Source organism: Pelophylax lessonae, assembly GCF_965119305.1.
Source record: "Pelophylax lessonae genome assembly, chromosome: 4".
Classification (NCBI taxonomy): domain Eukaryota; kingdom Metazoa; phylum Chordata; class Amphibia; order Anura; family Ranidae; genus Pelophylax; species Pelophylax lessonae.
The window spans coordinates 521,390,089-521,408,969 of NC_138771.1; the positions used below are offsets into that span (position 1 = coordinate 521,390,089).

General features: G+C 44.0%; 1 protein-coding gene across 5 annotated transcripts in view; it reads left to right on the plus strand.

Moving 5' to 3' along the window:
• DNM1L (dynamin 1 like) overlaps window positions 1-18,881 on the plus strand; it is a 497,546-nt gene that overhangs the window by 55,957 nt on the left and 422,708 nt on the right. For all 5 annotated transcript variants that reach the window (XM_082256168.1, XM_082256167.1, XM_082256170.1 and 2 more), the window contains 2 exons: window positions 4,643-4,689; window positions 11,610-11,681. In XM_082256168.1, the coding sequence (XP_082112294.1) occupies window positions 4,643-4,689; window positions 11,610-11,681 (119 nt within the window). The remainder of the gene's footprint in view (window positions 1-4,642; window positions 4,690-11,609; window positions 11,682-18,881) is intronic.

Consider the following 18,881-nt stretch of genomic DNA (forward strand, 5'->3'; position numbering starts at 1 on the left):
CTAATCATTACTTTGGAGCACTTTATATGAACATTTATGTTTCATCAGAGCACATATGATGGACACCATATTTTGTTGATAACACTTGTTGATTCATGTAATCACTAATTATTTTTGTGCACTTCTGGCGCAGCAAGTTTTTTGATTTTTATAATTAACTTTTTATACCCCAAATCAATTGCTGCCACTAGATTTTATTTGTAAAATATCCAACTTTCACATAAACCAATATGACTTTATAAAAGTCTGAAATATCGACCACAGACTGGAATATCCAAAAATGTAACATATAGTAAAGACTGGAATTCTTTAGGTTCTGCGTTAGCACTTTAGAGACCGTAGTAAAGTAGAAGTCCAGGCAAAACCTAACTAACACTAAACTTGCTCTGTTTCACATTCTAAACTTGATCTATCTAACCCTGTAATGCACAAATTACTGTACTTGCCTATTCTGCAGCAGATTCGGTCCGGTTCCAGCATCAGCGGTCAGCGACGGCTTCAGCGTGGAGGTGGGTGCAGGAGAGGCATCCGACAACGGAAGCCCATAGGAAGTCTATGGATGAGGTCACTTCCCATTCATTTCACAGCCGTTGTCGGTCCCCTCCTTTACAGGGTTAGATAGATTTGTTTTAGAATGTGGCACAGAGCACAAATATTGTTCAATAGAAAAGGTCACACGGTGCAAATAAAATATTTACATATAGAAAATTACAAAGGAAGAAAGTGACAATAATACAACAGAAATGAAAAGGGGTTAAAGAATTATAATACTTAAAGCAGAAGTAAACCGCAAAAGAAAAAAAATGTACTCCCTGCAAGTTAATGTCATCGCATACAAGCACATTCTGAAAGACTTCCCTAAAAACAAAGCCCTCCAGCGGTGCGCTGTTACTGCTGACAGGGCTTCCATCTTCTTCCTTCCTTCCTGGTCTTTCTTCTGGGTTTGTGGGATATGGCCATCTGATTGGCCGAGCCACGTTGTCACCACTCCTGTGGCACAGCTCTCTCAATGGACCACATGCCGTCTATTGAGGACACAGTGCTAATGCGCCGGTGACCTCACCGGGGCTGCTTAAAGCGGAGTTCCACCCTCAAAATCAACTTCACCATTCGCTTGCTTTAATGTACCTGGAAAAGAATTGGATAATTAACATTTTTTTTTTGTTTCACTTATTTTCTTTTTGATGAAAATATACTTACCTTCCTTCCTCTTCCTCCCTCTGCGGACACGGCGCACGACATCACTTCCTTCTTGCATTGACTCCTAGGAGATGAGTGTCATCCATTCCAGGAGTCAATGCGCCTGCACTGGCCCTGCTTGTCACTTTCGGTGCAGGCGCGTCAATCCCTGCTTAACAACTTCTGGGCAGCATGCCCAGAAGCTGTGCAGGGATGACGCGCCTGCATCGGAAGTGATGTGCAGGGCATTTTGGGACTCCGACATCACCTAAGAGGGACGCTCTGGCTTCAGCTTCCCACACCTGAGATGGCAGCGCTGGACAAGACATTTTCAAGGTAAGTATTTCTTCTAAAAGGTAAGTGAAACAGGGGACAGTTCAGAGGCTATAGTTGCTTAAATGCACTAGCCCTGACTGTCCCCGGGTATTTTTTATCTAAAAAAATGTTTCACGGTGGAACTCCGCTTTAAGTAAATGTCTCCTACGGCGCGCGTTTAGGAGATATTTAATGTACCTACAGGTAAGCCTTATTGTAGGCTTACCTGTAGTCCTGGTTCTCCAAACTATGGCCCTCCAGCTGTTGCGGAACAACAAGCGTCCCATGAGGCATTGTAAAACCCTGACATTCCCACATGACTAGGCATGATGGGAATCGTAGTCCCTGAACAACTGGAGGGCCATAGTTTTGTAAACCCCTGGTATAAATCAACAAAAACTCCTGGCACTTTAACAAGAAAATAAGGAGAAGGTTTGGGACTTTACATGAGACACGACAACAATACCGTATTTATTGATACAAAAATCAAACATAATGAAATGATTACAAACATGGTATACAATAGTATAAAAAGATGATAAAAGTCAAGTAACATAACCCCAATCCAAGTTAATAAAGACCAGCATGGCAATCAACATGAGTAGGAGAATGATAGAGTAAGATCATAGCATCCATAACTGACGCATTTCGTGCGTCGGGGTTATGTTACTTGACTTTTATCCTCTTTTTATACTACTGTATACCATGTTTGTAATCCTTTCATCATGTTTTAATTTTTGTATCAATAAATACAGTATTTTTGTCCTGTCAGTTTTGGTCTGTCGTGTCTCATGTAAAGTCCCAAACCTTCTCTATTTTCATTGAATTAGGGATGGAGACGCACAGCCATTCCCACTGTGCACCTCATGTAAAGCCCCACCCTCCCCCTTGTAGCGGCACTTTAACAAGGTCTGGTTCTGCAAGTTTCCAAAGTTGTATCAGTGAGCGAGATGGATCAGTGGCTCTCATAAGTCTTGGCTGATGTTCCTTGTTGATGGCAAAAAGAGAGCTCTGGACTACTGATGCAGCCCCTCTTTTCTGGTCCCTGAGGATGGTTTTTACAGGAATGCTCTGACCATTGATAAGTTTTGAGGAGTGACGAAATCAATCTTTTATGGGCTTTCAGCTATCCCGCCTTCAAATACAGTTTTCTACATATATCTTGGAATACCTACAGATTGCATTCTGGTATTTTTTTTTTTAGATTACTATCCAGCATGAAATTACCGTTTTGAATACAAATATGATGGGTATCAAATGGCTATTTCACCTAGGCGAGGTAATGGGTCTAGTTTGCCTCCAGTACCTTCTAATATAGTGGTGTTTGGACTTAAAATGCTGCTAATTACTTGATACAGGTAAATATGTCCTATATTGCTGGTAATGTTCTTATCACAGGAGTAATGACATACACAGACGTTCTGATTCTCCAGGATGAGATCGAAATTCATATTTGCCAATTACTCCAGTAAATCTATTTACAATTGGGGGTCAAGTCCGAGCCTGAACTTGACAGTTTTTATGACTGCCATTGCAGTGAGACTAGGATGTGTATTGTCCTGTTATATCGGTTGTAGTTGGGCTAAATCAAAAGGTTATCTGGTTTATGTTGGGTAATAGGGTTGAGGGTCTGCCGTGTTCTTTCAATGGACTGATAAGAATGTTCTGGAATGCAGCTAGAAGTTTAATTGTATATGATGAAGTCTAAATGTAGCCATGTCCTGAAGGGGCGGGGGGGTGGGGTCACTGCTGCTTAAAAAAAAAAAAAACATGGCTGTCTAAGAATTCCGAACAAGATGGCTACCCTGTCTCACACCAGTTTTGGGGTGCCCAGTTCATTCACATTGCAGTGTATACACATATTCCATTGAAACAAAATAAACTTTTTTACTAATTGGATCTATTTACTGATTGTTACGCAGGATCTTATGTCCTTTGCCCTAATGAGCAGTACGTTTTTTTTAGGGTTGTTAAGATTGTGTGAATGAGGCCTCATTTCACACGTTTGCAAATATATGTGGAAGCTGTCTTGCCTTGTAAAGGCCCCTCTGTATGCTGTAGTATGGTCATAATTCCAGGAACTGGAGCATATACAGAAATTAATAAAATAAAGGTAAGTATGCCTGAGAGAAGCCCAGCAGAACAACTACTAAGCCCCCTTTCATAGGAGCAGACTGATGGGATCCACCTGTCAATTTTTTAGACAGACCCCATCAGATCATCCATTGCCCTCTATAGGCAGTCAGATGTAAATGGACTGCCTGTCTGTTTTACTCCGGCCGACATCCGGTCCTATCCGCAGAAAAAGACAGATGGGGGATCCGTTCTCCCCATCCATCGATCGGATGACAGTTGGATGTAAACAAGCAAGCGGTCTGTTTACAGCCGACCGCCCATAGAGGAAAGCGACCTGTGTTGGTGTCCACTCTGCACAAGTGGAAAGGACACGGAATTGTCTTCCATTTCTCTTAGCAGTGATCAGTGGAGACATCGCCCTGCTGAGCAGGTGGATCCGCTGACGGAGTCTGCCAGTGTGAAAGAGCTCTAAAGCCAACCCAGCGAGTTGAACGAAAAAAATTAAAAACCTGTTAGATCTGGTCGGAGCCACTGTACTAAGGATCTGACGTTAGTACAGCGATCTCCCCCTCTGACCTGTTGTGATTTGCACTGTCAATTTCATTGCGACTTCTTTAAACATAAGTCTATGCAAGTCGCAATGACATTGGCAAAAAGTAGTGCAGGAACCTTTTTTTAAAGTCACTGTGGCATAAGTTGTGGCAATTTTACCCGTTCCATTGCGGACAATGGGTGTGACTTGTCATGTAATTTGGAACTGAATCGCACCGGTGTGGATTGGGGTCCAAGGAGGAATAGGCTCCCTCCAGGCATACCTGTCCTTTTTTATATATCCATTGCTAAATATACTTCAACATGTAGACAGACGGTCATAGGCTAGCCATAGAACTGTACTATGTAGAGGCCATACAGTATATAGATTTGCAACATATCTTACACTTAAAATAACTTATGACATTTTCCTTTTGATTTCAGTTTGCAGTAGCGCATCTCTAATTTAATAAAAGACAATCACCCTAACTATATGTGAGGATGTGATAGATTTTATTCACTACATTTGTTTTTGTTCCAGGAGTGGATGCTGAAGAATGGGGTAAATTCCTACATACAAAGAACAAGGTATGCTGATGGGGGAGTCCATTTAATTCTTTGTAGTTACAGCTCAGGAAGTGAGGGAATAAAAAAGTTTAGGTTGAATTTAGCTTTAAAAGCGACTTTTGGAGTCTTGAATTCTAAAGTCATTTGTTTGTCTCTGAATTACACCTAATAATATAAATGTGTTTCAGTTTTAAGTATATTGTGTGACAATTCAAATCAATTTAATTCTGTAATTTGACTTAGCAGATTTTTAAAATGCACTGAGGAAAGGTTATTAGTAGTGTAGCTGCAGGGTTTACAAGGGTCAGGAGTGGAAATTCCTTCTCCTGCAGCATCACCTGCTGGTGAAATCTGGTATTGTTGCATAATTGTATAGCTGTGATAATTTTGTGCTTCTCCTAAAGACTTTTCAGAATGGTTTCTTTTTGCAATACCCAGAACAGTAAATAAGCTTTCCATTGAAATTGCAGATTCCTTTCTTTTCTCTTTGTGGCCATGGTTTAAAAAATACGCTAATATTCAAAATGGTCACCTTGGCCGCTTAAATTAAAACTTAAGGCAAACCCCCCCCTTTTTTTTTTTATTTCTCTTTCTGGTCTTGGATAGAGGGGAGATGTATTAGGTTACCTGTCGGTTTTTATTGCGGTCTGTATCCTCGTTGGGGAAATTCACCATCTCTATTTGTCCTGTTTACCATTATCATTGAAAGTAAAAAAAAAAATCCCAAATTTTGGTTGTCCCCAGAAAAGTGGAGTGGAAAATCTTCCAATGGGGACACTAGTTCTGGTGACCTGGGGTGCCCCAAGAGATTTTCTTAACCACTTCCCACCCACTCAACGTTATATAAGTGGGGATATGTGAACGATGCCTGCCGGGCATCATCCAGATATCTTTTTTTTTTTTCTGCCGGCGATTTCCCCCCCCCCCCCCCCTTCCCGTTCTCCAGTGATTACAAACAACATGCGGTCGGCGAGCCAGAGAATGAATTGGTCAGCAGCGGAAGTTTACCATAGAGAATTCTGCGGACCAGATGGTCCTGCCTTGGCAGATGTAAACTCTGCAGGCTAGAGGAGAGATGTGGGGTCTTATAGACCCCAGATCTCTCTGTAAAGAGGACCTGTCATTCCTTATTCATATTACAAGGGCTGTTTACATTCCTTGTAATAGAAATAAAAGTGGTCAAAAAAAAAAAAAAAAGTAAAACGCCTCGGTCTCCGTGTGCTCGCACGCTTAGCTTAAGTGAGCGCATACTTTGCGCCCACATATGTAAACTGTGTTTAAACCACACATGTAAGTATCGTTGGGAACGTTCGAGCGATAGCAACAATTCTAGCCCAAGACCTCCTCTGTAACTCTAAACGGGTAACCTGTAAACATTTTTTAAAGTGTCACCTATGGAGATTTTTAGGTACCGAAGTTTGGCGCCATTCCACGAGTGTGCACAATTTTAAAGCGTGACATGTTTGGTATCAATTTACTTGGCGTAACATGAATCCAAGCTCTGCAAGCTGAGATAACCTGCACTGCATTGATGCTTTCACACAATTTCACACGAATTACCTGCAAGAATAAGTCCTTACATTTAAAGAGCACCTTACATTTCATATCTATCATGACAACGCCTGTTATTGGGCATCCACTCACCTGCTGCCGCCGCGTCCCTCACCTTGTGCGTCACTGCCGCTTCACCAGCCGTCCCATTAAAGTGAACGGGACTGTCGGTGAGTCAACAGCGGGTCAGAGGAGGACAGTTGCCCTTTAAAAATTATAATTTAAATTGAGTTGAATTAAATCAAGCCTTTTTACTAGTGATTTAACTTGACTTGATTTCAATCAAATCCGCCCTGGCCAGAATTGGCCCGGTATGGAAGTGGTTAATTTGCAGGGATTCACTTCCTGTTTGGCTATGGGACAGGAAGTGAAGGCAAATCTCCTCAATGGGACACAGTTAGCAAAATAAACCTGACAGGGGTTATAACCCTCCCTTACTCTATCCAAAATGAAAAAAAGTTTCTCTATCGCTCATTGACAGACGTAGTCCTCGGTGATACAGCACCTTCGGGTTATGTTGCCTCCACAGGAGCAGGACTAGACAGGAAATTAAAATGCTCTGGCCACACCCTAGGGGCAGTCCCAGAGGGTATATCCTCTCTCTCTCTGCCTCAGCAAATCAGTTATTTTCTGTCTAGTTAGGAGTAAGGACCTAGATACCTTGCTGGGATCTTCGGTCCTGGCAAGATTTTTTTCTTAAAAAGATTTTTTAGACAGCTTTTTTCTCCAGTGTTCCTGTGAGATCTTCAAGCAAGAAAGCTGAACTGGGCGACGGGCTGGATGTTGAGATCCGGTGGTCACCCCAGTTCAGCCTACGAGCGCGTGCAGGCCATAGCTCCGCGCTGGGTCGGCCGCGACAAAGTCCCATTAAGGGACTGACCCCGCAAGTTAAACGTCTCGCTGAAACGCCAAAGACCATGAGTCACGGCGTCCGTATTGGTCGACAGCCCTCCCGCCCCGGTGGAGAGGGGTACTGTCAGGAGTTGGTGCCTGCCTGGTTCCGGTATGGTGAGTAGTATGTTCCCCCTTTTCCCCCTGACGGGTCTTGTGGTGAACGCGGGCCCCTCTCTGTATGGTAAGGATGAGTCCCCCTCTATCCTATAACATGGCACAGATCCCCCTACTTTGAGTGTGATTTTATGTGCAAAAAGCCAGGAGGCTTGGTTTGGGAGCTAACAATCTAATTGTATACATGTTTAAAAGATTGTAATCAGTGGCAGTCTGGGAATCTTACTGTGATAAGAATAAGGTACCTACCAGTCAGAAGCCACGGACATGTAGACTGCCTTCCTAGTCAAATCTCCAGCTATAGCAGGCCTTCCGAACGGCCATGAGGTCCGCCAGGGCCGGTACCGCCAACCACGCCAAAAATCCCCTTGCAGAGATAGTGTTGTGTGCCCTGCAGCACACCGCTATTCGGTACAGGCCGCCGCCATTTTTTTTTGCTGGATTGCACGAGCCGCCATTTTGGCGTAGCCTCGTGTCTCCAGCATGGGGGCGGCCATGTTTGAGGTGATCCAAACACCTCGTGGAGCTAGGGGAGGCGCCGGAAGGCGTGCAGAGGGGCGGAGCCGCCTCCTTTCTTCCTGGGCAGCCAGCCAAAAGACTTCCTGTTTGTCAAGACAGCGCTGTAACCTGTTGCAGTTAAACTCTGAGCATCAAGTGCTGAGCCTGGGGGTCTATCTCTCTCTCTCTCTCTCTCTCGATCGATAGGGATCCCTAGCAGGTAACACTAAGGGGCTTTTGTGGCGCTGGGGGTCTGTGAAAAAAAAAAAGTTTTTTATTGTTGAATTATATTATCCGGGAAGTTACTGGAATAATCATGGACCCTGCCACACAAATTCCCCCACCTGTTTCCCTCGAGGGGGCCACGGGACCCGCCGGTGCACAGAGTGTAGAGGCATTTACAGCAATTTTGGAGTCTATGGTGGCTCGGGTGGAGGCGGCCTGTCAGGGACGAGGGTCAAGGAAGCGACCCCCGCCTACCCCTATATTATCTGACACCTCTGACTCAGATTCAGAGATGGTCACTGCAGTTGCAGGTCCCTCTGCAAGGGCTGTTACCTCAGGTAAAGCTCCCTCAGACAGTGAGGAGGACGTTTCTTCTCCCGCTATAATTCAGGAAGAAGCATTGGTGGACGCACTAGTTGTGGCAGTGCAGGAAACCTTAAAACTTGAGGTTTTACCGGCAGAAGCAACTGATACAGAGATTCCTTTTGGTACTAACAAGCCCATCAAAACGGTGAAGGTTTTTCCTGTACCCAAGTGTTTTGGTAATAAGATTAAAGAGGAATGGGAGCATTCTAAATGTACCTTTACTATTTCCAAGCGTATTGCTAGACGCTATCCGTTTGAGGAATCCATCATTAAGAAATGGACGGTACCACCAGTGGTGGATCCACCTATTTCCAGGCTGAATAAAGCCACGGTTATCCCAGTGGAGGACACTTCGTCCTTTAAGGATCCGGTGGATCGAAAGATGGAAGCAGAGTCCCGCACCATCTTCTCTCTGATAGGGTCAGCATTTAGACCAGTAATTGTTATTGGTCTAGTTTCCCAGACACTTACGGAATGGGCGAGATTGGTACGCCAAGACCTTAGGGGAAAAGATATTCCCCAGGAAACATCTGATTTGATGGAACAGATTATACAAGGGCTACAGTTTATCTGTGACGCAGCCTTGGACACTACTCCCCTATTAGGGCATGCATCTATGTCAGCGGTAATCCTCAGACGTGTGCTGTGGTTAAAATGCTGGTCAGCTGACCTAGGTTCCAAAAAGACCTTGACGAATCTCCCCTTTCAGGGGAATCGTCTATTTGGGGCCACCCTAGATGAAATCATTAAGGATGCCACTGGGGGCAAGAGCACTTTTTTGCCACAGGCTGCTAAAGCTAAGGGACCTCGCAACAAGCGAGGACCTTTCTTTACCGCCCATAAAGGGTTTGCACGCCCGGCTGGAACAAGCGGGAAAGGCAAGACTCCTCCAGGAGGGTTCAAGAAAGGCTGGTCGGACAAACAGAGGACCAACTCAGCCAAACCCGAAGCAAAGGAGTACACAGCCTGAAGGTGCGCCCCCACCCGGTTTGAGGGTGGGGGGACGTTTTCACCGGTATTCAGGACATTAGATCGAGCATCAACTACTACTACCGGTGCGATTCTTCCCTTCCAACATTTAAGTACTACAGGGAGCGGTAGTCACCGTTCCCTGAATAGATCTTTTCCTTTACCTTTTCCTAAGATTAGTCTCAATTCCCCACAGGAATCGGATCTGGTTGACCAGACAGGCCAAGGAGCCTCTAGCGGGTGACTTCGGTCCCTGAGGTTCAACCAGAAAAGATCACCCTTCCTGATAGCAATCAGGTATCTGATAAATGTGTGGGAACAGAAAACGACCAGACTTTCTCGGATGGTCGGGGCCAGATAGTTCTAGGGACGCCTGGTTCAGATCCAGTCAGCGCCAGTGGTCCTAGAAATTCTAGGCTGGCCTCGTCAAGCCGGCCTGGCCGACCTGGACAGGCTAGTCGCAGACGTTCCGTGGGAACTTCGTCTCAGGGAGTGTCTGTGGTCTCAAGGACCAATTTACCATCGTGCTTTACAGTCGCTGGTTTTAATGGCCTGGCCATTGAGACCCAAGTACTGAAGGACAGAGGTTTGTCAGCTTCAGTCATTCCTACCCTTATTAAAGCAAGGAAAGCGACTTCCAGCAAGGTCTATTATCACACTTGGAAGACTTATATTGCGTGGTGCGAATCTTTAGGATTTCCTCCACGTACCTATTCGGTGACTCGAATATTGGCTTTTTTGCAACAAGGGGTTGAGCAGAAGCTAGCCTTGAGCACCATCAAGGGTCAAGTTTCAGCATTAGCAATCTTCTTTCAGAAACCTTTAGCTACCAAGTCCTTGGTGCGGAATGTCATCCAGGGGGTGCGGCACCTGGCTCCACCAGTCCGCGCGCCCTTACCGCCCTGGGATCTTAATTTAGTTTTGTCGGTTCTACAGAAACCTCCCTTTGAAAACATCAGGGAGATTCCCTTGTTTACTTTATCCCAGAAGGTGGCCTTCTTGGTGGCTATCACTTCTGCTCGCAGGGTGTCAGAACTGGCTGCATTATCATGCCAGTCCCCATACCTAGTGATTCATAGGGATAAGGTAGTACTTCATCCTAAGCCATCCTTTCTTCCTAAGGTGGTTTCAGATTTTCATCTGAATGAAGATATTGTACTACCTTCCTTGTGTCCTCAGCCCAAGCATCATCGGGAACATGCGTTGCATTCCTTGGATGTGGTTCGGGCAATCAGAGTATACCTGAAAGCTACGGAATCATTCCGTAAGACGGATTCACTTTTTTGATCACGGATGGCCCCAGAAAGGGTTTGCCTGCATCTGCCGCGACCATTGCCAAATGGATTAGACAGACGGTGGTACAGGCTTATTCTATTAAGGGTCAGAGTCCTCCGTTCCCTGTTAGGGCGCACTCCACTCGAGCGCTCAGTACTTCCTGGGCCTTTCGCCATCAGGCGTCAGTGGTCCAGGTATGTAAGGCGGCCACCTGGTCGTCGGTACATACCTTTACAAAATTCTATAAAATTGATGTGACGGCATCGGCCGATGCCTCATTTGGCCGCAAGGTTTTGCAGGCCGCAATTTGAGGAGACCGGTGGTCTACCTCGAGAGTTTTTTTCTATTTGAAAAATTTCTTTTTTGTTGAGTCTCATCATTAAGGATGAGCATTGTAAACTTCTAGTTGGCACCGGTTGGGCCTTCTAGATTGGGATTTGATTTCCATTTTCCCACCCCTCATTTGTGATACTGCTCTGGGACGTCCCGAAGGTGCTGTATCACCGAGGACTACGTCTGTCAATGAGCGATAGAGAAAAATGGATTTTTGTAAAATCTTACCGTAAAATCCTTTTCTCTTAGCTCATTGACAGACGTAGTCCCCGCCCCTCTGTTTTGGAGTTGGGTTGGGTTAAAATCTCTAAAGACTGCTTTTTGACATAACTGATTTGCTGAGGCAGAGAGAGAGAGGATATATCCTCTGGGACTGCCCCTAGGGTGTGGCCAGAGCATTTTAATTTCCTGTCTAGTCCTGCTCCTGTGGAGGCAACATAACCCGAAGGTGCTGTATCACCGAGGACTACGTCTGTCAATGAGCTAAGAGAAAAGGATTTTACGGTAAGATTTTACAAAAATCCATTTTTTGCCTATAGTTTCACGTTAAGACTTGGTTCGGTGACCTCCTGCTACTAAATAAACTAAAATATACATTTCAAATAACTCTTCAAAGACTGATTATTTGCTTCTTATATCTCCTCTTTTTTTATTTTTTGTGCTATGTACTTTAAACTTTATCTGTAATGTGGATTTAATGTCCACTCTCATTTCAGATATACACAGACTTTGATGAAATCCGGCAAGAGATTGAGAATGAAACTGAAAGAATTTCTGGAAACAACAAAGTAAGAGCCGTGCTATTACAAAGCAGCCAGAGCACTAAACTGCTGTGTGATCTTATTGGCCAGGGATCCTCAAACTACGGCCCTTCAGCTGGTGTAGAACGGTGTAACGTTAAAAAACCATACCCCGTGAAGAAACCATACCCTCATCACTTCCGGTCTGAAACAGCTGAGCAGCGCAGCAGTGTGCATGCTCAGAGCCCCGGATACGTGATTGAACATGAAAGAATTTGACAAGTGCGCATGCTCGGTGGGCATGAAATTATCACGGCACTGTGTATAATGTTCTAATTGCGGCGGGTACATTAAAACACTTCGGCTGCAACATCAATCATCTCCTCTGCTATCGCTGTAACTTCCCTCATCTCCGGTAATATAAAAGCGGCGGCGGGTGTATGAGATGTAAATGTGACGGCGATCGCGGCTCCGTGATCCGCTTTTATATTTTATTACCGGAGATGAGGGAAGTGACAGGGGGAAGAGCGGAGATGATTTATGTTGCAGAGGAGCTGTTTTAATGTAAGCGCCGCAAGTTTAACTACCGTGAGAAATCCATACCCTCTGAAGGTGCACTGGAAGTGACGAGGGTATGGTTTTCTCACGGGTATGGTTTTTTCACGGAACACCGGCATTGTAAAACTCTGACATTCAGACATGACTAGGCATGATGGGAATTGTAGTTCCTGAACAACTGGAGGGACATAGTTTGAAAACCCCTGTTATAGGCAGATATTTAAAACTCAGCTTTTTTTGTCTGTCATAATTTACATGCCAGGCTAATGTACTTCCTTTTTCACCAGCTGAAGCAAGACTCTTGATTTTCTGTGATATGAGGAACATAAAACAGGAAACTTCTAAAACGATCTTTAGCCTCTTGGCTGTTGAAGGAAATGACTTTGTTCAGAAAGCTCCAAGCAAAGCATTAGAATTACATTTGTACTGGCAACGGCAGTTTTTTTTTTTCACACAGGGCCAGAGTTTATTTTAGAATTCTCTTGGAATGGATGATTACAGCCAAACAGAATCAAACTGGTTTTCTCCAGTCAATGGCAGACTTGAATTGGAAGTTTATTGTCCGATTGCAGAGGCGTTTTTGTCTCTCTGACATAGACCTCAAAGTGGAGTTCCACCCTCAAAATTTTTTTTTAACAAAAAATACCCCTAGGACAGTCAGGGCTAGTGCATTTAAGCAATGATAGCCTCTGAACTGTCCCTTGTTTAACTTACCTGTAAGAAGAAAAACGTACCTTGAAAATTTCTTGTCCAGCGTTGCCATCTCAGGTGTGGGCAGCTGAAGCCGGAGTGTCCCTCTTCGTGTCCTCTTCCGTGATTTCGTGGGACCCAGGATGCCCTGCTCGTCACTTCCGATGCAGGCGCGTCATCCCTCAGCTCCTTCTGCGCATGCCCAGAAGCTGTTCAGCAGGGAATGACGCGCCTGCGCCAGAAGTGACGAGTGACATCGGTGCAGGCGCATTGACTCCTGGGTCCGATGACGCTCATCTCCCAGGAGTCAATGCAAAGGAGGAAGTGACGTCGGGGGCCGCGGCCATAGAGGGAGGAAGTGGAAGGACGGTAAGTTAATTTTCTGAAAAAATAAGGTAAGTGAATGAAAAAAAAAAACTATCCAATTCTTTTTCAGGTTTTTTTAAGCTAACGGACGGTGCAAAGTTCATTTTTAGGGTGGAACTCCGCTTTAAGTTCAATTCACTAAGTTTTAACACACGTTTATTTGCCATTAACAATCTTTTACAGCTGTGACTTCCTTTAGCTTTTATTGTAATAGTCTTTGTTAAATAGAGCTGCACGATTAATCGTTAAAAAATTGTGATCTCGATTCACCCCCCCCCCCCCCCATCACGCACTGCTCCTAAATTACATGCGATCTCATGTGCGGTGCAAATTTCAGCCATACACTTTGTATGGCTGAATTCGCACCACATCCGCACTAAACACGCACCGGACCCTTTTTTTTTTTTTATCCGCAGCAGAATCGGATCGCATGGTGGTTAACACTAGTGCGATCCGATTCTGTGCGAACTTGCAGATCGCACTGCGATTTGCGATCGCAACTGGGGGTGTCGTTAACTTTTAATTGACACCCCCTGCGTATCGCATATGGCAGTGTGAACTGCCAGGGATGCGATGCAGGATCACGCTGCATATTTGCAGAAGTGTGAACCGGTGTAATGTGAGAATTACCTACCCCGTGAGAAAAACCTACCCCTCGTCACTTCCGGCCAGGAACAGCTGAGCAGCGCAGCAGTGCGCATGCTCACAGCCCCGGATACCTAATGGAAGAGCTGAGGATCAGACTAGTGCGCATGCGCACTAGTCTGAAACGATCTCGGTGTCCGTTAAAAAAACCTACCGACGCGGCGGTGACATAAAATAGCTGTGCTGCACTATGAGTCATCTCCGCTCCTGTCCCGGTCACTTCCCTGATCTTGGCTAGTAAATATAAAAGCGGCTGGCGGCTCCGTGATTTATCTTTTCATACAGCCGCCGCCGCTTTTATATTTAGTAGCCGAGAGCAGGGAAGTGACCGGGACAGGAGCGGAGTTGACTCATAGTGCAGCACAGCTGTTTTAATGTAACTGCTCGCGTTACACAGACTGCCGTGAACCGGAAGTGACGGGGGTAGGTTTTTCTCACGGGTAGGTAATTCTCACGGAACACCGGGACTCACAGAGCTGTTCTCTGCAGCTGTCAAAAAAAAAAAGCCTCTGCAAATGTTTATCAACATTGTTAGGCCTGCTAGATAATTATAAACACAATGTTTTACAATGTATCATTTCATTCTTTTAGATCAAAGGAATGAACTTCCGTCTGTGAGGGCAAGTTAACATCAGTATTTTTTGCTAGAAAATTACTTAGATCCTATATATATATATATATATATATATATATATATATATATATATATATATATATATATATATATATATATATATATATATATATATATATATATATATATATATATATGTATATATATGTGTGTATGTATGTGTGTGTGTGTGTGTGTGTGTGTGTGTGTGTGTGTGTATGTATGTGTGTGTATATATATATATATATATATATATATATATATATAATGTAAACATTGCATAGTAATATGCATCAACTACAAACATTGTTGTATCTAGAATAAATAAGAACAGCAACAAAGCAATATGAAGACGCTGGTTTCCAAGAATCGCCAGCATCCCATTTTTAAATAGTCTCATATACGGTTATAATATATTACATAAATGTTTTTATGATAAACAGTAAAAGATGCCACTGTAATTTAAACCACCTGGCTGTAGTTAAAAAAAAAAAAAAAAAAAAAAATGTAAAAGTAGAAAAAAAGGATCCAAGAGGGAAATGTAGAAAAAAGTAGAACAAGCTAAAGCAGTGGAACATGGAAAGCACAGGATAAGGGGAGAGTCCCCCTATCCTTCCCTGCTGGACATATGCAATTTCGACTGAGATTCTCCATAAGCATTCAGATCTAAAGTTGTTGGATGTCCACAGATCGGTTTAAGTTATGTGTAAGATTGCATTTTTGAAGCTTTTAGTGCAATATTCACTTCACACTACTGTGTTGCTCTCAGCAACCTTCTTAGGCTCCTTTCACACACTCCGTCCGTCGGACGGACTTCGTTTTTCTCAGCGGGGGATCGAGCCGCTGATCCCCCGCTGAGCAGCAGGAGGACAGCTGTGTCTCCGTGCTGTGTGCGGAGACACAGCTGTCAGTTCCCCATGCATCTCTATGGGGGAAATCGGATGGGAACGGACCGTTTGTCCGTTCTCATCCGATGCCATCCGATCCTCTGGACGGATGGAAAATAGGGTTTCCATCCGTCCAGATTTGACGGATCGGATGTCAGCGGACATGTCTCCGATGACATCCGATGCCCCATAGGATGTCAGCGGACATGTCTCCGATGACATCCGATGCCCCATAGGAATGCATGGGGGGACCGTTCAGATCCGCCAAAAAAACGGACAGGCGGATCTGAACGGTCAGTCTGTGTGGAAGGGGCCTTAAGAGAATCATACACTGCTTGAAATTCAGCCGGTTCAGCAGAGATCGCTCTCGGACACCTGGTTCTTTTTAAGCTAACCATACACAGATTGAAATTCATCTGGTTCAGCAGTGACTAAATTTTGTTCAGTGTGTGACATTCGCCACCCAAGAGAAGTCAGTTGTTTGATCGACTTTTGTCCAAGGGGCATGTTGGAAAAGCTTTATCGATCGGTGGCTGTAGCTGCTGATTGGTGCATTCTGACAGTGTAGGGCGCTGCTCAGAATACAATGTCCCAGTGGGGAGGTTTTCTCCATCCACATCATTTGTGTGTTTAGCCAGTTGGCTGAACAAAAAAAAACTTAGTAGCTTTTAGCTGCTGTTTTACTTCCTGGTTAAATAATGGCCATTGTCACCCAACCTTTTTCCTTTGAGCCCACGGGTCATGGACACCCCTTGGTCCTTACCTAGCAAGTAGCTCAATTAAACCCACCCTTTAATGCCCACTCCCAGCAGATTGACAGCGGTCTCTTGGGAAATGTAGTTTAACAGGGGTGGTACGAGCTACAATGGTAGAACATGTGAGCACTGCTGAAACTGGCCTGTGCTCACAAGGAAGAAAATATAGTATTCATCATAGGACTACAACTAGAATTCACTTTAAAACGTCTGTAAAAATGAACATTGGCATGTGGGAGGGGGTTATGTATAGCTGGGACAATAAAGCTGTAGTGGGATTATGGGTATTGTGTGGGGTGGTGGTAACTTTTTGAGAAGTTGGTGACTATAATTGGGGCCAGGTAGGAGGAATACATTTGCTGCTCTTGCTCTGTGAGAGAGAGAAGTTTGGAAACGAAACTGCTAATTATACATCTATTTTACAAAGCTGTTTTTACATCTTGGCTTTAATACTGTAAAAGCAGGAAAATACATGAAGTTTGCAAATGCAACATTTTCCTTTTTCCTGCTGTCCTTTTAAAAGAGTTGTGGTAATATCTGGCAAGTTTAAGTTCAAATTTCCTTTTTTGTTTTTTGGGAATAGTCTGCAGAGCACTCTCTGCCTATAAAAGAATCTCTACCATCTCTTTATATTTTAATAATCCTTAAAGAAGATGTACAGCCAAAGCTCGTGTACATCTCCTATGGATCACAGGAGCGCAGCTTGTTCTGCACTCCTGTCATCCGTATTCAGAGCGGACTGAAGTCCGCTCTCTGCTGACGTCACAGAAATCGGTCCAGGCACCACAGCAATGAAAGTCAGGATCCGCCAGGTTCCTGGACTGACTCCCGGCTCAGCTTCTCAGCGAGCCGCTGAGAGCCTGAGCCGGCCGCTCACTGCCCCTCCACAGCCCAGCGCTTCAGTGAGCGAGGAGGGGGCAGAGCAGAGAGCTGTGACTGACGGTCAGCAGCTCTCTGCTCGGGGAGCTTTCAGAACCGAGCAATCGGGGCATGTTCGATCGCTCAGTGTAGAGGTGCCGGGGGACCGATACAGCATCAGATCAATGCTGCATCCACTTAGGTAAGTATATATTTAAAAAAAAAAAAACGTAAACTACTTTTTTTTTTTTTTTTTATTTTGATTTAGCATGGACCATGTTTAGACATGCTGCGTGCATTCCTCTTTCATATAAGAACTGAAAACATTAAATCTTCTCCCCTCTCAACATTTTTTTTTTTGTACATGCCTCCAGACACTTCAGAGGCATCTGTTATATAAAAGGTTTCTTGGGGGTTTTCTTGCCACACCACATCTGGAATTCAGTATATATTAGAAGTCTTATATAGTTACAGAATTAGTGTATTTTTGATTGAATATTGTCTTCTATCTGGGATTAGATGTTGCTTTGTTAGTATCTACACCTCATGAGTGAAGGGTCTGTTTTCTTGTAATGTACAGAAACAGCAGTGTCAGTGTTCAGCCATTGTAAAAATCCCAACAAGGCCAATTCATCCTAAAATATTCCTGAATCTTCATTATGTCTCTTGATCTTCTCTGATTTTCTGCGCTTACATGATTCAGCATCAGATCAGACTTATTCTTTGTGCCTGGATAATGTTCTTTACTTCGGCTAACAAAATGTCAGCTGTGTTTGTGATTTTTTTTTTTTCCCCAGAGAAATGTTCAGCTAAAATCAATGTGTTTACTTCACTGTTCTAAATCTAAAATGCCAAATTACTTAAATTTGCAGTGAAGTGCTGGGTCCAGAGTCTATTTTCTGAACTGCAAAATGTGAGGGTCCTGTTAAGTGCCCACCTCTCTGCCCTGTAATATGCATATTTCTTATGGGCTGTCCAGCGATGGTGTCCCCCAGCCTAAAGAAACCTGCAGTGGCACTTGAGGGCTGGATCACCAGTTTTCACTTCCAGAAGAGTTGCAGAGTCGTGTGATGGCAGACTAAAATGATGTCATTGGAGATTTTGAAAAATGAGTAGGAGGTATTGGCGGACAACAGCTGCCTTGAGATGGGATTTAGGGAGTCATAACTTCAGAATGCAGTCTGAGAAATTGTGCTTTTTACTTTTTAAAGCTAGATTATGTGCCATGGAAAATACATTTCCACCCAAACAATAAGTCATTGATGTCTAAAACAGGTGGGGGGGTTTTCATTTGTACACATATAAATGAGTAAGTTTTGCCACCGTCCCTTTATATAATTCTATGGGGGGTTGCTGGTGCCTCAAACCAGAGAGTATGGGACTTTATGGGCAGGTAGATGGTTTGTACAACCAATGAATCGGATGTGGTATAGGTAAAAAAATAAATAATTTATTACAGAAAAAAGAAGAATATTACAAATTGTAACAAGTATTTGGGTGAACAATGTGCTTGGGGAGAGGGACCCAAGTGTGAGAAAGGTAGAAGTGATTCAAAGGAATCAGTGACAATGGTGCATCTGGTGACATTTTACAAGGATTTTCACTGTTTTCCAGTAGATGTTTAATGGAAAATTACTCCCAGGAAAATCCCCAATCGCTGACGCGTTTCGGCTCTATCACGGGCCTTTATCAAAGCGTTCAGTCACTCAGTCAGAGTAAATCTATGAGAACAATATACAGGATTATTCAAATCCTCTGAATATGTCATATAACATCATTAAATACTTCAAAAAGCTTAGGGGGTACATACACTGGTGTAGCCACTATTCTGCGCAGAACTCTCATCACCGTTCACAGTCACAGCGGGAATCGTATA